The sequence below is a fragment of the Trichomycterus rosablanca genome, chromosome 17 (assembly GCF_030014385.1).
Source record: "Trichomycterus rosablanca isolate fTriRos1 chromosome 17, fTriRos1.hap1, whole genome shotgun sequence".
NCBI classification, from domain to species: domain Eukaryota; kingdom Metazoa; phylum Chordata; class Actinopteri; order Siluriformes; family Trichomycteridae; genus Trichomycterus; species Trichomycterus rosablanca.
In genome coordinates, this window is record NC_086004.1 from 6,838,237 (window position 1) to 6,860,668 (window position 22,432).

The window sequence follows — 22,432 nt, forward strand, 5'->3', positions numbered from 1 at the left end:
GTATTTTTTGTACAGATGACAAATCAAATTAAAACAAATGAATACATACATTAAAAAATACTGTGCACAGATGCTGTAAGGTACTTGAAAATGACAGGGGTGCATTTTTCTTTTTTTGATAAGACAGATTTACCTTTTTCTATTGTTGCATTGACTGATTTGTAATTGTATCATATTGTGGAATAGAAACACTGAAATGTAAATTAAATTACCTCTGTGATTAAAAAGTGGTGAAGAAGCAGCACTGTATTCTTCAATTTAACACATCATGCCTAGTTTAGTAGGTCCATGGACCATGTCACTAGGATGCGGTGGTATACTGTTATCGGAAGATGAAATTACCAAATTCAACAATGATTTCATGCCCTGTCATACATACTCTGTTCTCCTCCTTGGAGACATTTCAGGGCTAGCAGGTCTTCCTTGCAGTGGCACTGACCCTGGCATAGGGTACTGTTCATTCTGCAAATAGAGGCAGGAGGTGATGAGCAGTGATCCGGCTACAACATGCAGAAGCGATGCCGTCCAGCCCCAGAACAAAGCACAGCCAAACTCCCAGCGTGGCACCACATCAGGAACAGTCTCATCAAAGAACCGTAGGACGGTCAGATGGGCCACGTATGACACAGGAATGACAACAAGAACTCCTGTGGCAAAGCAGAGCACTCCTCCAAACATCTTCAAAGTCCTTTTTGCTTGGAGAGTCTCTGTGCCCTTACAGCTGTTGACAAGGTAAATGCCAGGAATGGCAAAACTCAGGCTCATTAGACCAGTTGCCAAGGTTGTACACATCAGGATCCGGGCCAGGCGAATGTCCGGAGGGAGGCCGAGAAGGCTGTCGTAGGGTCGGCACTCCAGGATGCCCAGTTCTTGGACCACACATGTCTCCCATAAACCCAGCTCGTAGCTCTCGGCGGGAAGGAGATCAGTGGACAGGGTGAGCCACTGGGACATCAGAGTGGTAGTCAGTGAGCAAAGCCAGGCGCTAAGAGAGAGAAATACCCCAAGTAACTCCAGAATGCACACTCCTGTATCCATAATGTCACACCAGTCTGCCTGGCACTCCAGAATTAGTGCTTATCCTCCCTAAGAAGTCTATAGTAGACGTGCCAGTGCAAGATCTGCCCCAAATGCTTACTTAAGCAGTACCTCCAAACAAGTGCCTCCTTCTTTAATTAGACTCCTTTGAGGGAGTGTACCTAGCAAGAACAGCCAGGAGGATGGCATCATCCTGACACGTTGCCCTCCTATCCGCTGATGTGGCGTCTAAGCTGCACTGATCAGTTCTGACAGAGGATACGCGCCGTGAAAACAACAGCGTCATTCACACATGCAGACCATTTGCAAACAGTTCTTTTTTTCAGGACGTGGGGGAAGAATACAGAAGGGCTGGTTTGTGAATACTGTTGTTAGTGGCAAAATGTGATTGTGCTCATCTTCCAAAATGAATCTCTAATGTTTACTGCTTTGCACCAGAGAGTGAAGGCTACAACCTGAATGCTGGCACGGAGATGCAATTAAAAGTGGCTCCCTGCAGGTAGAAATGGTCTGTGAAGGTCATAAAACCAGATCAATGTGATTGAAGAAAATGAGTCTGGAGTCGTCAATAAAAAACTTGTCAAAAGAATCAGTGATAAAGGAATTCTCCATTTAATTCTGAAGAAAGTTTACCATGAACAATACATGTACTGAAATAATGAACAAAAACCTTTTTACGTAAATGCTTTTACAGTGGAAGTGAAGTTGATGGAATTTTTAGTCAGTAAATTTTAAATACAGCTCACAAGTGGAGCAACAGCAAGGGGTGATGGTTCCAGTGCCTATCTTCAGAACACTGAGCTTAGGGTGGATGTGCACCAGTCTATCCCAAACACATTTACTTAGTAAATACATGAACTCGCCCATTTTTTAACTGGACAGTAAGTGGAAGTGGCTTTGAAACTGGGTTTCTGACACCAACTCTAAATCCTGCACATCGTTAAGTAGTATTCTGCGCAGATCTGGTTGTTGTATTGACGTTAATAAACGCACCTAGACAACAGCGATTGAGTCTATGGGTGCGTCTCAAACCGTTTCAGAAATATCCAGGTTGCCATGTAGTGAACATTTTTACCCCAGTGGCATAAAGCGGAGGCATTCAGGCTCTCTTTATTTTTTTCTTTATTAATTTCTTTATTTTTTTTATTCTTCACGTCTTCTGCTGGCGTGAATGGAACGTGCTTCCATATTCAGCTACATTTACTGCATAGTGGGATATCACTAGGGTGCGAATGTTCCTGTGCCCTTTCACACTTAGCCCTAGTGTCGATTTGAGACGCACGCAGTTGCATGCTGGGAGAACAGCGTCTCTGAAGGGTTTTTATGTATCAGGTGTAGCTGTTTTATTTAATAACAACCATAAACGGTATAATATAAATATATTAAATGTAATAATGAATACATTAAATAACAATAATAAATAAAGCGATATTGAGTCATTATAAGAATAAAGAATGGCGGAGGCTGACGGTAAGCTGAGAACTGCAGTGTATGAGTAATTGTAGGATTTGCTCGTTTATTTGTTATTGTTTTACATTCATAGAGCATCACAGCTTACACACACTTCACTAATTATACTGATTTTAAACACGTCTGTGGACTATTCATACAGCTTTCGTTTTAGCCGCATTTGTATAAATGAATGTATAAATATTGTGTTATTGTTTGCATGCTTTATCTTCAGGCATTAAAGTAAATGCCTCATTGTTACCTATAGTAATATGTCAGCTGCATCAATATATAAACGTGTGTGCGGGAGAAAGGAGGAAACCGGTGCACCACAAGAAAACCCACGCAGACATGTTGTGGTTGAAAGTGACACAGACAGAGAGAAGAGGCGTGGATCAAACCATAATCCCCAGGACCACGCAGCTATGCAACACCCACAGAGGCGGTGTCTGTAAATGTGAACTCAGAATTTGACCATCGCTAGCTATGAGAAATGTTTGCCTCTCTTACCATCCTCTTCACTATTTATTATAGTGTGATTTAGAATTAAACAGAAGCCTTAGCAATGATACTAAATATAACATGTTTTTACTGTTTGTTCAGCCTGCTAGTGTTGCTGGGTGAAACTGGCTGCTAAAATGCCTTTCTTATTTTAAGTATTACAGCTAGTGCAGAACTAGTACTCCATGTTTAATATTCATAAGAATTTGTCCTGTATGGGGTTGATCAGTTTGTTTGTTTTTTCTTTTCACACCATCACATGATCGGCATCTATTTAAATATAACTGACAAAAAGCTGACATTTCTAGTGCATGGTTAAGAACAATTTACAGCTTGACCTCTGGGTCATATCCTCAGATGAGCCATTTTTGTTGTGTTGTTTGTTTGGTCTTCAAATAACACCATGTTGTTTTTATTAGGGATCAGCAATGCCACCCCTACAGAGGAGATGAATGGGGCTGGAAATCTGATGGACTTCCTTGATGAACCAATTCCCGATGTGGGCACGTATGAGGATTTTCACACCATTGACTGGCTCAGAGAGAAATCTAGAGATACAGATCGGCACAGGAAGGTATGAAAAATAAAACACAATGAGAAACATGTATGGTTGTGGATTTGCTTCGTTTTCCTGAGCAGAATGCATTTTTACACATGGCCAGTGGGGGATTTCTTTAGAGAAATCACATACAAGAGTCAAGTCTCTGTATAGGTGGGCTGGCATATTAGACCACTTTGCCACCCGAATGCCCAACCCTCTTATTACTTAACTGTTTTACAAATACTCTAAAATAGTATTATCTAGATTTTTTCGGTTGAGATATTACAGACACTAATTTCTGTCCTTCAGCCTTTTTCTACATGTAAACACTCTCCATGTTGCCCACAGATCCGAAACAAGAGGAAGCAGTCTATCTGGGAGTTTGTAAAGAGTCTGTTGGATGCATGGTCAGGATGGGTAGTGATGCTGCTCATTGGCCTGCTGTCAGGTACACAACATGCTTGTAGGTTTAATTGGGATGACTGACCTACATGACATGCTGGTCAGTGTGATGATTCCTTTCCCTCTGTTTTCAGGCACACTGGCTGGAGTGATCGATCTGGCTGTAGACTGGATGACGGACCTGAAAGAGGGAGTATGTCTCTCTGCATTTTGGTACAGCCATGAGCAGTGCTGCTGGACTTCCAATGAGACTACGTTTGCAGACAGAGACAAATGTCCTCAATGGCAAAAATGGGCTGAGCTGATGACAGGGACCACTGTGGTAAGGGATTAAGCTAAATTCTTCATTATCTAATTATTAAACCACATGCTTATATCCAAATTAGACTTGGGGGATGTTGCAAAAAACCTACAGTATAAGTATGACTTAAGTGTACATTATAAATATGCCCTGGCATTTGCAACCCCCCAAGCTTTACACAGCAATGCTGCACTGTGATGAATATTTGTAGAATAGTAATAGATTTTATGTGTTTAAAGTGAGTATTGGCTGTAAATATATGACAGTTTTTTTTCTTGCAAGTATTTAAGCCAAAATTAAATGAAACTTGAACTGTGTTTTCTGTTGTGTTTCTCATTAGGGTGCTGGGGCGTATTTATTAAATTACTTTCTGTATGTGATGTGGGCTTTGTGCTTCTCATTTCTGGCTGTATCTTTGGTTCGGGTGTTTGCTCCTTATGCCTGTGGATCAGGAATACCTGAGGTAAGCACAAAACAAAAATGACATAAAATATATGCAATCAGTTAGTCACAGTCTGTAATGTATGCAATAAGCACATAGGTTAGAGACCAGTCCCAAATTATTTTGGCTTAATTTTTGGGGTTTTTAGTGTTGAAACAACAGATTAGTTTCTTTGTTGCTGAGATCTAATTCTTTCCCGATACATCATTAATTCTTTATTGCTTCGATGAGACGTTATGTAATGCTTAAGTTCTGTTAGAAGAGAAGCAGTCTCATGTCATGATCCCACCTCTTTGCTTTACTATGGTATAGTGTTCTTAGAATAATAAGCACAACAATTCTGTCCTTGAACATGACAAGCTTAATTATTATCAAAGAGTTTTGTTTAGTCTGACCAGAGTAAGTGAAGAGAAAACATGTTCTGACTGGTTTAAATGCCAGTGTAATTTATCTACATTTGTCTCTATATTTGTGTTATTTTTCATATATACTGGTACATAGGTTGGATAAAAGAATGCAAAAATAGAAACAGGTGAAAATATGAAAAGCACAGAAAGCGATATTTTTCATTAGTGTTAACTCTTATGTTTTGTTTAGATATTTGACATGAATGAATGTCTTTACTGTATTTGTGACAATTTGTATAAAACATTATATATGAGCCATTGGTTAAGCTAGACTAAATTTGTGTTTCTTGTTTGCCAGATTAAGACTATTCTAAGTGGTTTTATAATCCGAGGTTACCTGGGAAAGTGGACGTTGCTGATTAAGACGGTTACCCTGGTGTTGGTTGTGTCATCCGGACTGAGCTTGGGGAAGGAGGGACCGCTGGTGCACGTGGCCTGCTGCTGCGGAAACCTCTTCTGCAGCCTGTTCTCAAAATACAGCAAGAATGAGGGCAAACGTAGAGAGGTGAACACCAATGCTCGTAATCATCTATCGCAGAGTTACAGTTACATGTAGCTATATAATATTAGGAAATGTTGTTCAGTGAAAGAGCTTTTACAATGGGTAAATTCCATCATTTTCCCTAAAACGATTTACAAAAAAAATGATACTAGACCAATGGCATTACTGTCTGTTACAATGAAGAAGAGAACAGCTTTACTTTTTTTTAGTGGACTGGGATGGCATATGTCTCAAATGTCACCTTTTGTCATATTTGCTGGAATTCAGTGATACTTATACGCTACTGCATGTTGTTTCTTCTCAATGTTTTGTAATGTTGTCATGGCTGATAAACCATCTATATGCTGTTTTTGTGATCTGTAGGTTTTATCAGCTGCAGCAGCTGCTGGTGTGTCTGTGGCCTTTGGCGCACCAATAGGAGGAGTGCTTTTTAGCTTGGAGGAGGTACACAACACTGTTCACAGCAGTCACAGTACAACATCTATTACGTCATATTTCTTACTAGCTAAAAGATTTGTTTTGTTATATCAGACAGTAAACCAGGAACAAGTTTACAGTAGTAATTTGACAATATACAGTCTGATGATTCAGTAAAGTGTCTACCATGACAGGTGTTGCTATACTATTATACTGTATGGCAAGATTTACATTTACATCATATGCTCTTAGAGTTATACTGTAAACTCTGTAAACTATCGACTCTCTAGAACGGACTTCATGTCAGAATAATGTTTAAAATGGTAAAGAAGAAAGATTTTACTCATATTGGACTCCATAATTAGAAGGGATGCCAAATGTATTGTTTGATAATAGTCTGGGTTTTAAAATTTAACCTTTATATACGAATATATACCATTACTGTGATTTTGGGCTATATTGTCCATCTCAGGATAGATGTTTAAATGTAGTCACATGCTGTCTGTTGGGAGCTGGATTAGCTGGTCTAACTGTATTTTATTATTGTGTCAGTGTGGGTTTCATTAGCTGGTTTTATCCCACCTCATAAAAAATGCAGAAGTTGGATTTGCTGCACTAAATTACCACTAGGTGTTAATAAGTTGGGGTGTGATGCCCTGTTATAGGCTGACACCCTGTCCATGGTGTATTCCTGTCTTGTGTATAGTGTTTCTTGCTGGCTCTGGACCCGCCATGACCATAATCAGAATAAGGCAGTTATTGAAGATTTAGCATTATGGTTGAATCACCATGATGGATTGGTGCCCTGTGCCTGATATTCCTGCCATGCACCAAGTGTTTCCTGGTGGAACCAGACCACATGTAGGGTTATTTATATTAATGTTTGCATATGAGATATTGTATGAGCTCAAGTCTTCTGTCTCCTCTTCAGGTGAGTTACTACTTCCCACTGAAGACACTGTGGCGCTCGTTCTTTGCTGCATTGGTCGCTGCATTCACTCTACGCTCCATCAACCCATTTGGAAACAACCGACTGGTGCTTTTCTACGTGGAGTACCACACACCATGGTACATGGCCGAGCTGGTACCCTTCATCCTGCTTGGGGTGTTTGGGGGACTCTGGGGCACCTTGTTTATCCGGGGCAACATTGCGTGGTGCCACAGGAGGAAAACCACCCGATTGGGAAAGTACCCTGTGCTGGAGGTAATCGTAGTGACAGCAATTACTGCCATCCTGGCTTTTCCAAACCCGTACACACGTCGCAGTACCAGTGAGCTCATCTCTGAGTTATTTAACGACTGTGGTGCACTGGAGTCCTCCCAGCTTTGTGATTACATCAATAACCCTAACATGAGCCGCCCAGAGGATGATATACCAGACAGGCCAGCTGGGCCGGGTGTCTACACTGCCCTCTGGCAGCTAGCACTGGCACTGATATTTAAGATAGTCATTACCATCTTTACGTTCGGTATGAAGGTAAGCAAGAACTTCAATGTGTTGCAATGTTTACTACTAATTACTAATTTAAATGTGTGAAAGATTGAAACAGGCATTTGGTGCTCATGTTCTTTTTTTAGATTCCATCAGGGTTGTTCATCCCCAGTATGGCAGTGGGTGCAATTGCTGGCCGGATTGTGGGCATCGCAGTGGAACAGATGGCCTACCACCACCATGACTGGATTATATTTAAGAATTGGTGCCGTCCTGGTGCAGATTGCGTCACCCCTGGCCTCTACGCCATGGTTGGGGCTGCAGCATGTCTTGGTTCGTAATATAAAATAAATAACATTTACATTGTGGACTAAATGACTACACTGGATGTGGACACTTAAGTTGTAGACTGTTATGTTTACCACACAGTTGTAATAATTATTTCTAACAATCAATCATATCACTTTCTCTGTCTCAGGTGGAGTGACTCGGATGACCGTGTCCTTGGTGGTCATCATGTTCGAGCTGACCGGTGGGTTAGAATACATTGTGCCCCTTATGGCCGCTGCAGTCACCAGTAAGTGGGTGGCGGATGCGTTCGGTAAGGAGAGCATTTACGAGGCACATATTCGTCTGAACGGCTACCCATATCTGGATCAGGATGAATTTACCCACCGCACGCTGGCCACAGATGTGATGCGACCTCGCAGGAACGAGCCACCGCTGTCTGTCCTGACGCAGGACAGCACCACTGTGGAGGATGTGGAGACACTCATTAAAGAGACTGATTACAATGGCTTCCCAGTGGTTGTCTCACGTGAATCAGAGAGACTTATCGGCTTTGTCCAGCGCAGAGACCTGACTCTGGCAATCAGTAAGCACGGCTAATTTGGTTCAGTGCAATCGCACACCTTCATAATCACTCTGATTCTGCAGCAAATTGGGATGTATTATTACATTTCTAAGCTACTTTATTTCAATTTAATTAAATTAGCATTTACAAACAGGTGACAAATTAAAGGAAAAACTGAAGTGGGCGGGGAAAAAAAAAAAAAAGTGAAACGATTAGGCAGTCACAGCGCATATTAAAATTTTAATCAAGCCTAGTTAACCTTGATGTTAATGGAAACCTTGAAAATGATGGAAATTAGTTTTTAAGGTTTTTAACCTTTTTTTTGTTTTGCGTTCCCCTTAAGTTGTTTTGCTTTTCTTTGCATTTCACATACTGTCCCAACATTTTAAGTTTGTATATCCTTTGCATATTAATGAAAATCTAATAGTTTATTAGGACTGGTTACACAAAATTCAAGTTTTTTAATGTCAAACACAGTCATGGACAATTTTGTATCTCCAATTCACCTCACGTGCATGTCTTTGGACTGTGGGAGGAAACCGGAGCTTCCGGAGGAAACCCACACAGACACGCAAAACATGCAAACTCACCACAGAAAGGTCCTGGACCACTCCACCTGGGATTTGAACCCAGAACCTTCTTGCTATGAGGAGACAGTGCTACCCACCAAAATCTAATAAAATGTATATTGTTTATTACACTGTAAATTAGAACTATTAAACATAAATTTGCCTCTGTGTGCTAACTTGTTTGCCTATGTGTTTCTATAAATGCAGAGAACGCACGACAGAAGCAGGACGGCGTAGTCAGTAATTCGGTGGTATACTTCACAGAGGACGCGCCTCAGCTGCCCGCTTCAAACCCCCAACCCCTGAAGCTGAGACGCATCCTTAACCTCAGTCCCTTCACAGTCACAGATCACACTCCCATGGAGACAGTGGTGGACATCTTCCGCAAGCTCGGCCTTCGCCAGTGCCTGGTCACTCGCAGTGGGTAAGAACTTCCTTAAGGTGATAAAACTGGTCTCCTGTTGCTAAAACAGTTCTTATAGTATAGAGCACAGGTTCAGATTCCATTTAGTGTTTCCTATAAAACATGTTTTTGGCAGGATTTTGGCGCCTATAAATAAAATGCATTATTATTATTATATATACCAAAGAAATCGGCTACCTCTTAGAATAATGTGACCCATTGCTCACAAACAACTAATATTATACTAGTTAATTAGTCACCTTTAATTTCTGCATCGTAGGAGGCTACTGGGGATCATCACCAAGAAAGACGTGCTTCGACACATGGCCCAGATGATGAACCAGGACCCTGAGTCCATCATGTTCAACTAAACCTCTAACCATCCAAAATTCTACATACTGATCATGTATATAGTGCAACACTACTGAGTATTCACTTATAACTTGAATGCTGAGAATATTTTAAGGTGGTTGGGCTGGTAAATTCAGTGAAAAATATTTGTTAGAAGTCTCATAAGCTGTGATGTTTGTCATGTAAACCCAGTTTATTTATTGTTCTGATGGTACCAGGCCTTTAAGACAAGCTAGAAATACACATCTCATAATCACAGTAGTAAGTTTAAGTGAAAGGTCTGGTTATTTAATTATGATGTGGTAAAGCTCACTCAGTTTAGAGTAACCACCAATTCAGCTACTGGCCTTTAGCTTCTGGTCTTCAGAAGGTGGTACAGTCACTACTTTTAAACAATTAAGCTGTAATTCATTAAATTATTTTAGTAAGCAGCTAGCTTATAATAATCTGATAAAATCTGATAAAAATAATTCATTTTTTGTTTACATTTGGGATTGTGTGATCAATCATGGTGTGTATTTCTTGCTGTTTGGTTGGATGCATATCCTAATCCACTCTCAAGTGTTTTTTACTGTGTAAATACTTAATTATAATGGAAAATAGTGCATCAAATTATCCTGATTTGAGCCAAGTAATAAGTCACCACCAACATAGCAGCACTGGTGATGTTACTAATCTGAGACAATACTTATTGTGCTGCATGGTGTGTAAGGTCAGAATAAAGTGGTGTGATCTGCATTTTTGAACATGAACATTTAAAATTCAAACTCAGACTACTGGGTTACATAATTTTGGTAATCTGATTACTCAGATACAATCCATCTGGCTTCTGGCATCTTGGCTAAGACAAATAATTAAATTGGAAATAACTGCAGAAATCAAGAAATCAGATTATTAATGCACATGTAAATGCACTCAGTGTTGTTCTGTGGTTTTATGCCAGTATGTGTCTTGGACCCCAGTACAATATCTGGGATATCTCACCTTGAGTAGATTTGGTTAAAGTTCTTGGATGAGTGGAGAAATGTTCTCATGATTAAGCTAATTGCCAATACTCACTACTTCAAGATACATCAAAAGATAGCAGCATGTATCCTTCTGTTCCTTAGGATGATCTATAACTACAACTAAACTAAACTGGTTTTCCTTTCTTTTCAGTGTTTATAATGATGATTTCACTTGCACATTAGCATTACCAGTGTGGTAGGTGCAGAACAGCCAAGTATTACCATTTACACTAACAATGTAATGATGTGATCTGCTGCTGCACACTTTATGTGTTACTACTGTAAATCATTAGTATGTTTAGCTTTGAAATGTTCTTTATTTTATGGGCGCTGAAACAAATGGTTCTGGTACAGACCTCTAAAAATACCTTAATATATATTCAGTTTTATTTTGTGCTGCTGTTACTCTAGTTATGTAGGAACTTTGATTTGCACAGGCTGTACCCACAGATTAATTTAAACATGATAAATATTCATTACATTTAATTGCACATTATTTATAGGGATGTTTGTATTGTGAACTCATTGCAAGCATTGCAGCGTGCCAATGTGGCGGGTCTGTTTATGTTGAACTATTAGCATTATGCTAATATTTATTAATTAATTGTAATTATTTATTTTGATTCTTTATGAAGATTCCTTGTGTGTAACATCATTTTTGTAATGTGGCAAGTTTAAGTTTTTTAATGTACAAATTTTGTATTTGTGTTAAATGGTGAAAGTTTTTATTTCTACATGTATGCTAATTACTGCTAATGAACAAGTGATCTAATGCACCTTCAATCATTAAATCAGTCAATCAAAGTCTGTTTTTCAAGTTGTAAGTTTAACCTTTTATATAATACTATAATAGAGAATAGGTCTAAAACAAGAATAAAACAGGTGTATCAACCCATTTATATCCTCAGCCCCATTAGGAAAACCAGAATACTTTTAAAACTCCCCTATGTCTTCCTGCCAGACACAATGCCATCCACCATTTGTATCACGAACTACATACAGCTATATAAAATAGTTTGTTAAAGGAGTGCACTGGTCATTAGTATTGGTTTATTATGTATTACACAGTTTGCATTCATGCAGCCTTTAAGCTCCAGCCTTTAGAAACATAGTTATCCAGCTTGCTGGGTAGATGAAATGTCTTGTCACAATCAGATTTGCTACATGTTGCCATATATTTCAAAAATATACCATAAAAACTGATTTAGATAACATTGCCAGATAATGAAGATTGTAGCAGCTAGCTATTAGCAAAGCAGGCTACACAGAAACAGTAAAATTCCAGTATTAGACTACTAATATTACTAATTTACATTTATTTCTTAAATTCTTAGTGATCTACTTCATATTACCCAAACATCTTACAACAGATTATAATGTTTGTGCTTTGATGTAGACAACACTGGCAAATAGGAAAGACACAAAATGCTACCTAAGCACTTAATAAATGATGGTAAATTGGAAATGTCTTACTCTTTTTTTGTTTTTATGTGATGGCCTTAGACTAGAGCATTGAATATTGTACATTAAATTTAACAGCCATGCTTATATTAAATGGTATTCAGTCACATGGTGGTTTTAATACTTAAAGTATAGATTTATATAAAACACTGGAAACACCTAGACATCCTTCAAAAGCAGTTTGGCACCATCAGATGGGCATAGACACGATGTTTGGCAGTGGGCCGACGGGGGGTGGGTTATACTTCTCTACCCGCATGAGTCGACGGAGAATGTCATCCCGGTCTCTTGGCCAGCTGTACAGATGTGTGTTCTGTAGCCATGTGGGAACATAGCTCTGAAGACCATAAACAAAAGAAACATGTAATTTATTTATATACCTGTGAGTTAATTGTCAATTTTGATAGATACATGTGCTATCTAAAGTGTGGCCAGAAGAACATGGACACCTGACTAAGCTTATTTCATTCCAAAACCATGAGCGTTAATATGACGTTAATATGAAGTCTCCCTTTTGGAAGGCGATCCACAAGTTTTTGGAATTTGTTTATATGAATTTGTAAGGTCAGGCACTGTTGGCTCGCAATTTGCATTCCAGTTTATCCCAAATGTGTTTATTTGGGTTGAATTTGGGGCTAAACATTTACCTTTTTAGCCCCAGGAAAAAGCACAGGAATGACCCTGAAGTTCCTGCAGCCGTTCCTTATGAATTCACTCTGAAGCTGGGTAACAAACACAACACAAGCAAAACAGTTTCATTAATGTAGCCATAGTAAACATCAATAATCCAAATGATTTACACTGTTTATAATCATGCCTTCATCCCCCACCCATGCCCCAAAGATTTGTGCACACCCCTTCTAGTTGTAAAGTTCAGGTATTTTGCCACACGCATGACTGTGTGTAAAATAATATAATTTTTTTTCAGTTATATGCTTCCATTTGTGTGTCAACAGTTTGAGGAAGGCATGTTTCTGTTCTGTTTCCAGCATGGACGTGCCCCTGTGTACAAAGCTAGTCCATTAACATTTTGGTATAAAGAAACTGTGGTGGCTTGCACAAAGCCCTAACCAAAACTCCAATGAACATCACAAGAATGAACTAAGGGGTGGTGGATGGGGCTGATGGGGGTGATTACAAACAAGTGTCCATACAGTAAAAAAAGCAAAAACTCTTCACCTGCTTGTGAATGTACATGGTGTTTGATGTCCTCTCATTGTAATCCATGCCCACACTGATACCTGTTACCGTTTCAAAATACTTCAGACTGATGACAATAATAATAAGATAATCTTTCTGCAGTAGGAGAAATACAGATGTAAGATTTAGGAATGAAGATCTAGTAACTACACAGTTCTGCATTTCTACATGTTGGTCTCAGGTATGTCTTTACCTCATTGAGGTATCTCTCCATGCAGTCGATCTTACTGATGCTGTACAGCTGCTGTTCAAAAACATCAATCTGAAAGCATACAGATCCAAGGAAGGTGCAGTAATGAAAAATTAAATGTTACAAGTAAATAAAATGTGTTTTCAATCCAACAAAACAGTAAAAGTTTAAAAAGGTATTCAGATTAGTCTTTCTACTTTTTTGAACAACACTTTTTCAAATACTTTAAACATACTTTAAAATGTGTAACTGATACAGACACAGTTTTATAAGATGTTTTGTAATAATAATAGCAGCAATATTTGCAAAACCCAATTTATTTTGTCACCTCACTATTAATGCACTAAATGTTTATGTTCTCTCAGAATTATTCTTACCAGTCAAATATACTGTGTTACTTTTATATGTATTTACACTGACTGCAATACTAAAAAAAAAGTTTTCATTATTCTGAGCAACCCTGAACGATTCATTATAATTGACTGACATAGATGTTATAAAATGTCACAAAGTGTGATGCATTTCCGCTCACATGTGTGTCAAAGCCGTTGTTCCTCAGCAGGGCTACAAACTTGATGACCTCCTTAAGATGATCTTCGTTGTCTGCCTCATATGTGACGAACACTTTTCCTTTATGTTTAAGAAAGAAGTTGATGGAAACAGAATGGAACAAAATGGAACAACAAAAAGAATTTCTGTCCTATTTAGTATTTATATCTGACCTGGTTTCCCAGAAGTACACGAATCACAGTAAAACTGTGTTAAAAATAATACAAAGTCTGTCATAAAACCATCTTATTTGTGCTGAAACGCATTTGAACCAGTAGTGTAAAGTAAATTGTTCAATGTGGTCTTACAGCTGTAAGACCTCAGGCAGTGGTAGCTCAGTGGTTAAGGTACTGGACTAGTTATCAAAAGATTGTTGGTTTAAACCCAGTCACCACCAAGCTGCTACTGTATCGCTCTTGAGCAAGACCCTTAACCCTCAGTTCCCTGCACTGTACTGTAAGTCACTTTAGATTAAAAATGCAGGGGTGCAGATAATACCAAGTAATTCACAAATGTTTTTGTTTTTTTTACTTTTTTGTAAATGAATGAATGAAAGAGAACTCACTCTGTTCCTGAGAAAGCCATCTTCTGCAAGGACTCGTCTGTCTGGGTTTGTGAGAGATGTCTTCACTAAAGAGAAAACCACAATCTTAGTCACAAACAAACTCTGCTTATTAAAAGATTATTTATTTATTTTCACAAACTGCCTCCTATTGGCCAGGGTCTCGCTGTGTCCGGGACCACCCTGAACCACTGTAAGGCTTGAAATCACACACTCGCACACTCACTAATTCACTCCATGGGAGAAGTTAAAGCTGCTTTTTGGCAGATAGAAGAAATCCAAAGTGCCCTGAAGAAATACTTACAGAAGTGGGGAGAACATGCCAAAGTAAATAGTGATTTAAAAAATAATTGACTCAGCTGGCAAAGTTGGTACTGCACAACAACATGGGTTCAGACTACTCACTGTAGGTAAGGTGCATGTGTGGGTTTCCTTTGGGTACTCTGCTTTCTTTCTACTTCCCAAAACATGTCAGTAAGTGAACTGGATATACAAACTTGCCCTTAGGTATGAGTGAGTACATGTGAGAAACTGATGCCCAGTAATGGATCAAAAGCTCCTAGTCAGGTGTACATACTTTGGCCATGTAGTGTATTTTGGGTCTCAGTGATAAAGGAGAAAGAAGAGTTGAAAAAACTGGTTTAGAGGACTCACTTTTCAGCTTCACCGGAATGTCTGTAGTTCTCCAGGCCTGTGGGACAAGAACCACCATGTCAGACACACTTACTCAGACACAAGCAATGCCTCCACCCAGCCTCTCGAGTTCAAGCATAGGCTAGCATATTAGACTGCTATGCCTCCCAAGGGTCTAGGTGTACCACACTTGATGTGAAATATTACATACCTGTGAGTGTGTACGGCTGGTGATGGGGGATGAGATGATTCTCAAGGCTTATTTGCACTGGAACTGGACCATACTTATAGGGATGTCCAGAATGGGGCATCATATGGCAGGTGTATATGGGAGGTCCAAATGAAGTAAAGGAATGCAAAGAGCCAGGCTTCTCCAAACTACTAAGGCTCTCACTGTGTTTACTGGGGAGAGAGTGGTGGCCACTGGGGTAATAGCGTCCACCCATTGAGCAGCTCTCGTAATCTGTAGAGGGCAGGTACGATGGCAGGCTGTTTGGCTGACATCCACTGAGGCTTCTGCTATGGTAGCTGGCATAGTGCCAGCCATCCAAATCTCTTCTGTCAATATCAGCCTGGCTGGGGTATGGAGTCTGCTGGATATATCTGGAAAATTGATGACTCTGGACTAGTTTTCTGCAGGAATAGGGATGATTGTGTTGTTCCAACAATTTACTCAAGGTAACTGAATGAATGTGGGAGGTCTCAGAATTCAGAGATTCTGTGAGAAATCCAGACTGAAACTCCTCAGCCAGCGTCTCATCATTTTCTTCAGGACAGTTTAGCGATGGCTGACTTTGGCAGGCCATGTGGAGGCAGGAGCTACAGAGAAAACTGAAATACATACACGTTAAGACACACCAGAAATATGTAGTCAAAATTACACATGAAATAAGCTAATAGACCTATCACAATCACACAAGTCTAATTTACTCACTAATTTAGTAACCAAATTACCCTGATCAGGGTCATGATAGGTTTAGAGCCTATGCCAGAAACACATGATCCAAGGCAGCACAACTTTTTTGGAAATTGGTGTGTACTTTCGGTCATATAGTGTATATCATGGCAGTTTTTAAATTTTAATGATTTCTGCAACTATGTAACTGTCTACAGTCAAGCAAGCTTCATATCACTATAGGTTTAGGGAATGCCATGCAAGAAAGAACCTTCAAAACTGGCACACGTTGCATCAGCCACGTCCATCAGGACAAAGTCTTTCAATAGATGACAGTTGTAGTTTGTAAGTGGTGCATTTGAACTTGCCGTATTTTTCAATCATGAACACTAAATTTAAATGACATTTAACTTTCTACAGCCACAAGTAAGTGTAAATTTGTTACTTATAAAAGAAACTTAAAGAGAAGCTGCATTTTTACAGTGTATATTATCCAAGAAAAAGCAAAACATTAAAAGCTTAAGACTGACAATATATGTTTATTTATGTAACCTTACAAATGTGCATAAACTTTTAAACTGTAGTTTATCCATCGCTTTACCTTTAAATTTAAAGGGAAAATGCGTAACATATACTGAAAACGATATCAGTTCCAATGTAATCAGCCAACACATACCTTCTGTACACATCAAATATATAAAACAAGGTCTAATCATGCATTTGAACACTAACGTTTTCACGCATGTAACATCTGCCTGTAGGATCTGATACAAATGCAGTAAAAGTGCTGACAGTGCTTTTTATTGTGTTTTTGTGTTCACATCTTTGTACCCAGGAACTCTGACCTCACACTTGAGATGTTTCAAAGACTAGGTTTTGCAATACTAGAAATAGGCCATGCGTGCCTTAGGTTTGCCTTTGCATACAGTACACCCAACCTTAGACTCAGGTATTATTTAGGCCAAACTGCAAAAAAAAAGTACACCAAGTGTCAATTTTCTGCAGATGTTGCAACTCAGTGAAACCACATCTGAGCTGTGTCAGTCTCTAGCACAATGTTGTTTGCTTCAAAAATCACTATGATACAGTTTTTCTCTGCAAAAAAGTTAAAAGAGGCACTGGTGGCTTAGTGGGTGAAGTAAAGCTCAATCAGATTAATAAAGAATTTGAGCCCCACCACTGCCAAAGTTTTTACCTACAGTTGCTTCAATCGTATTTTGATTGAAACCAATTCATCTCTTGCCTTGAAGCAGGTTTTAAAAAATATGGTTAATAATAATAATAATAATAATAATAATAATAATAATAATAATAATAATAATAATACATGTTAACAACATCAACAACAATAATAAATTCAATCCAATACTACATTAAATAATTAAGCATGCAACAAAAACAGGATAATTGAACTTACACACGTAGGGTAACTGCTCAAAATCAAGCTGGATTTTATAACTTTCTCTGTAGTTCTATTTTGCAGATGTGCAGATGTGATCAGTAACAGACCTGATATTAAACTGATATTAAATACTAACACAGGGGAGAAAAACAGAAACTGTCAGGACCCTCATCTGTAAACACACCCACAGTGGGCGGGGCTTCAGGATAACCACGCCCAAACCTGGCTAACTAGTCATAACCAATTATTAAAAACACATTATAGGATGTACACTATGGTATCTATATTTACCCCTTGTCACTATTTACATTTAAGATATCAAACAGTGAAATTATATACAGGAATAAATAATAAACGTAAATTAGAGTAAGTAAATAAACAAATTAATTAATTAATAAAAATAATAACTTTTCATAGTACATATACTGTATATGTTCCCTGTGTTTTAGTTTACCTGTTTATTATTTTTTACTAACTACTACAACTACTACTACTACTACCACCACAACTATAACTACTTCTACTACCACCATATCACTACTACCACCACTACCATAACCCCCCCCACCACTATTACTACTACTACTACTACTACCACCATATCACTACTACCACCACTACCATAACCCCCCACCACCACTATTAGTACTACTACTACCACCATATCACTACTACCACCACTACCATAACCCCCCACCACCACCACTATTACTACTACTACTACTACTACTACTACCACCATAGTACTACTACTACCACTACCATAACCCCACCACCACCACTATTACTACTACTACCACCACCATTCACTACATAAAATATGTAAAATTGTAATAAAGTACAATTGTTTCATGTACCTATTAGGAGGTTATTTTGGTTATAAACAGACAAAGACACTCAATCACGTGTTACAATATCCCAATATTGTACACTATCATAATATCATAACCCCCACCACCACCACTAATACTACTACTACTACTACTACCATAACCCCACCACCACCACCACTATTACTACTACTACCACAACCCCACCATTACTACTACCACCATAACCCCACCACCACCACCACTATTACTACTACTACCACCATAACCCCACCACCACCACTATTACTACTACTACCACCATAACCCCACCACCACCACTATTACTACTACTACCACAACCCCACCATTACTACTACCACCATAACCCCACCAACACCATTATTACTACTACTACCACCATAACCCCACCACCACCACTATTACTACTACTACCACAACCCCACCATTACTACTACCACCATAACCCCACCAACACCACTATTACTACTACTACTACCATAACCCCACCACCACCACTATTACTACTACTACCACCATAACCCCACCACCACCACCACTATTACTACTACTACCACCATAACCCCACCAACACCACTATTACTACTACTACCACCATAACCCCACCACCACCACTATTACTACTACTACCACCATAACCCCACCACCACCACTATTACTACTACTACCACCATAACCCCACCACCACCACCACTATTACTACTACCACTACCATAACCCCACCACCACCACTATTACTACTACTACCACTACCATAACCCCACCACCACCACTATTACTACTACTACCACTACCATAACCCCACCACCACCACTATTACTATTACTACTACTACTACTACTACTACCACCATATCACTACTACCACCACTACCATAACCCCCCATCACCACTATTACTACTACTACTACTACTACCACCATATTACTACTACTACCACTACCATAACCCCACCACCACCACTATTACTACTACTACCACTACCATAACCACACCACCACCACTATTACTACTACTACCACAACCCCACCATTACTACTACCACCATAACCCCACCAACACCACTATTACTACTACTACCACTACCATAACCACACCACCACCACTATTACTACTACTACCACTACCATAACCCCACCACCACCACTATTACTACTACTACCACTACCATAACCCCACCACCACCACTATTACTACTACTACCACCATAACCCCACCACCACCACCACTATTACTACTACTACCACCATAACCCCACCACCACCACTATTACTACTACTACCACCATAACCCCACCACTATTACTACTACTACCACCATAACCCCACCAACACCACTATTACTACTACTACCACCATAACCCCACCACCACCACTATTACTACTACTACCACCATAACCCCACCACCACCACTATTACTACTACCACTACCATAACCCCACCATCACCACTATTACTACTACTACCACTACCATAACCCCACCACCACTACTATTACTACTACTACCACTACCATAACCCCACCACCACCACTATTACTATTACTACTACTACCACCATAAGCCCCACTACCACCACTATTACTACTACTGCTGTTACTAAAAGTAGATCATTTACTGAGATAAACTGAGTATAGCTGGGAGTTATTTTTATTCTACACTGTTGAATGTAGGAAACGCTTTTTGCCGGCAGATGACGCTGTATTATAAACTGAGGTAACGAACCTACAGGTCCCGCCTTCTAATTTAATATATCATCCAACGCTGCAAACTGACCAATCAGAGAAAGTATTTCAGCGTCGCCCTTCTAGCAGGGGAGGGTCAGAGCCGTAGAGAGAGAGTTGCGACACTCCTTGATCTCGCCGCCACGCGGTCACGTGGTTCATGTACTCTCCAATAGTTCCAAACAAACCCGGCGCTGTCATGTTCTCCTGTGGGACAGGCAGCAGTAAATGAAATATTAAACGGTAAATAATAAACATTTGTACAATTTCTGGGTATTTTCAACTGCCTTTACATTTACTGCATCTGCTTTAATGTCAATTTGGTATATGAAGAGGAAGATTTATGTTTATAATGACTCGTTCTTGTTAACACACAGTACATTATATTATCATACACATAATGCGATATCATTAAGTAGTAGAGAAAAAATACAGTACACAGATTAAAGAGTTTTTTTGTTTTGTTTTTTTGCATAAACTAATCTCCCTTCACTTTCCTGAGGATTCATAATAATAATGATCATTTTGGCTAAACACGAAGCCATGTGGCTAGATTCATAAGGTTTACCTGCACTGAATTAACAGATTCATAAACACACTACCGTACCTTTAACATTATAGTGCAGGTACATGAAATAGCTTCATTCATCTCTTATTTCATGAGTGATTAATAATTGATTCCTACAAGTAATACATGAATGAATTAATTATGAATATGCACAAGTTCATTTGGTCTAATGTAAGTGGTGGACAAGGTACACAAACCATGTAGTTGAGTTAAAGTAGAGATATCCAAGGTAAAATATTACTCCAGTAAAAGTAGTAGTAAAAGTAAAAATACCTCCACTTGAGTAAAAGTACTAAAATATTTACCTTCAAATGTACTTAATTATGAAAGTAAAATAGCATGATTTATTACGGCTCTAATGTTTTATTAAAGCAATAAGCCACTCGAGACCATGCGTTACTGCGATTTTATCACGGGGAAGGTCGTTTTGGCACGACGCTAAGCGGAGTGCCTATAACGTCTTTCCCCGTGATAAAATCGCAGTAACGCAGTTACTCGAGTGGCTTATTGCTCGAGTCTCGAGTGGCTTATTGCTTTTATAAAACGGCGGTCAACATAAAATATAATAAAATACAACAATGTTCAATAAATAAATGTTTTTATTTACAAAAACACTTACAAAAAGCATTCTTCCGCGAAATCACGTAGTCCGTTAACAGTGTTGCTAGGCAACATGAGGGCGAACATAACATTCACTTTTTCTTTTCAGTGGCGTATTAATATGGAATGATGTGAGGTGGTCCTAGGTGTGCGTTTATCGGGGATTTTACAACGGCTTCGAACGCGGCTCAGCCAATCAGATTTTAGGACCAGAACTATCCGTTTTATAATATCATTTCTGTAACAAGACTCTTGATTAATCAACTCATTTTAGGTCAAAAGACTCGTGTCATTAATTACGCTTAACTGACTAAGCTAAATTCTGTTATACCTATTAATTAAGATAAACATGTAACATTTAGTGCTGAGCAAATGCTAAACAATAACAGGATTAAGTATATTAATGACATCAAATTCATTATTTTTTTTAAAACAAAGCAACAAACAGCTGAAAATGCTTGCTAAGTAGTGGAAATGAATGGGGCTCTATGGGATGTTTGGAACTTTTCAGAGCTCCACAACCCGGAAGCTGCGCAAAAAAATGTCCCGCCCCCGTTACAACGGTTCCCTATGGGAGAGTCGCCACTCTGTTCTCTCTACCGCTCTGGGGAGGGTTTTAGGGCCTCGGTTTGATAAATGCATGCAAAATGATTCTCTTTAGTGATTCAATCACTCAGTATAATGCAATAAATGATTTAAACCCTGCAGAGTTTTAAACGTTCCCTGCATCCAAAGACAAGTGCTTTAGTTCCTGGGGGGCTTGATATGTAAGCTTGATACTCTGTAGGACAGTGGGCTTTCAGGACTCATTTTAAGAAACCCTGGTCTGAAGTGATATTGAACTAATAATTATATCTGCATTATAAGATATTTTAGATTTATATAAACGTTTAAGTCTGTTAGCAAAGAACAAACATTACTTATAATACGCTTATTGTCGTACATTCGTATTAATAAGTGTCAGATTAAGAAAATAAATAAAAAGGTAACATTTAAAATATACTTCTGTTTAACCAAGCCTTCATTAGGGAATAAAAGTTGATTAACTCACTGCACCCTGTAGTGCAATTTCCTAAATCAGTTTTGGTGTGTGCAACCCACCCTTCATAAGCTTCAAAAGACATGTAATTCCTAATGCCATATAGTGGAGGTAGGTTGCTGTGTGGCACCACCACCCTGTGTAA

At 39.0% G+C, this 22,432-nt stretch overlaps 4 protein-coding genes across 6 annotated transcripts in view; 2 read left to right on the plus strand and 2 right to left on the minus strand.

Moving 5' to 3' along the window:
* Positions 1–369: 369 nt before the first annotated feature.
* On the minus strand, positions 370–1,038 carry LOC134331756 (putative claudin-24). The gene has a single exon (XM_063013270.1). It carries the CDS (start codon positions 1,036–1,038, stop codon positions 370–372), a length of 669 nt encoding a protein of 222 aa, XP_062869340.1.
* Positions 1,039–2,476: 1,438 nt separating this feature from the next.
* On the plus strand, positions 2,477–11,532 carry clcn4 (chloride channel, voltage-sensitive 4). The gene is made up of 12 exons (XM_063012354.1): positions 2,477–2,508; positions 3,408–3,562; positions 3,878–3,977; positions 4,066–4,253; positions 4,573–4,695; positions 5,380–5,586; positions 5,947–6,027; positions 6,932–7,477; positions 7,579–7,765; positions 7,911–8,306; positions 9,062–9,278; positions 9,538–11,532. The coding sequence occupies exons 1-12, from the start codon at positions 2,493–2,495 to the stop codon at positions 9,626–9,628; spliced, it is 2,307 nt and encodes a 768-aa protein (XP_062868424.1). The 5' UTR covers positions 2,477–2,492; the 3' UTR covers positions 9,629–11,532.
* Positions 5,472–21,463, minus strand: traf3ip2b (TRAF3 interacting protein 2b). Of its 3 annotated transcripts, XM_063012352.1 has the most exons (10): positions 21,268–21,463; positions 15,422–16,041; positions 15,232–15,268; positions 14,581–14,645; positions 13,999–14,096; positions 13,470–13,538; positions 13,256–13,372; positions 12,724–12,798; positions 12,236–12,413; positions 5,472–5,544 (listed from the first exon to the last, which is right to left on the minus strand). In XM_063012352.1, exons 1-9 carry the CDS (start codon positions 21,333–21,335, stop codon positions 12,267–12,269), a joined length of 1,296 nt encoding a protein of 431 aa, XP_062868422.1. In that variant the 5' UTR covers positions 21,336–21,463; the 3' UTR covers positions 5,472–5,544; positions 12,236–12,266. The 3 variants fall into 3 exon arrangements, 2 of the variants coding, with proteins under 2 accessions (XP_062868422.1, XP_062868421.1); XM_063012351.1 differs by lacking the exon at positions 5,472–5,544 and having other exon boundaries at positions 12,063–12,413; XR_010015102.1 differs by lacking the exon at positions 5,472–5,544 and having other exon boundaries at positions 12,330–12,413; positions 13,256–13,317.
* The window catches only part of LOC134331091 (CLIP-associating protein 1), a 53,100-nt gene continuing 50,965 nt past the window's right edge, over positions 20,298–22,432 (plus strand). Inside the window, exon 1 of the mRNA XM_063012353.1 lies at positions 20,298–20,323. The gene's annotated coding sequence lies outside the window, so the exon portion shown is untranslated. The remainder of the gene's footprint in view (positions 20,324–22,432) is intronic.

What these genes read in the sequence shown, in the direction of transcription:
- LOC134331756 (XM_063013270.1), bottom strand. Translation starts at nt 1,038, where the DNA reads ATGGATACAGGAGTGTGCATTCTGGAGTTACTTGGGGTATTTCTCTCT.
- clcn4 (XM_063012354.1), top strand. An exon ending in GCTCATTGGCCTGCTGTCAG is followed by an intron (nt 3,978 to 4,065) that starts GTACACAACATG and finishes CTCTGTTTTCAG; the next exon opens with GCACACTGGCTGGAGTGATC. An exon ending in TGCCTGGTCACTCGCAGTGG is followed by an intron (nt 9,279 to 9,537) that starts GTAAGAACTTCC and finishes TCTGCATCGTAG; the next exon opens with GAGGCTACTGGGGATCATCA.
- traf3ip2b (XM_063012352.1), bottom strand. Translation starts at nt 21,335, where the DNA reads ATGTTCGCCCTCATGTTGCCTAGCAACACTGTTAACGGACTACGTGAT. An exon ending in CATTCCGGTGAAGCTGAAAA is followed by an intron (nt 14,646 to 15,231) that starts GTGAGTCCTCTA and finishes TTTTCTCTTTAG; the next exon opens with TGAAGACATCTCTCACAAAC. An exon ending in CCATGTACATTCACAAGCAG is followed by an intron (nt 12,799 to 13,255) that starts GTGAAGAGTTTT and finishes TTTGTTACCCAG; the next exon opens with CTTCAGAGTGAATTCATAAG.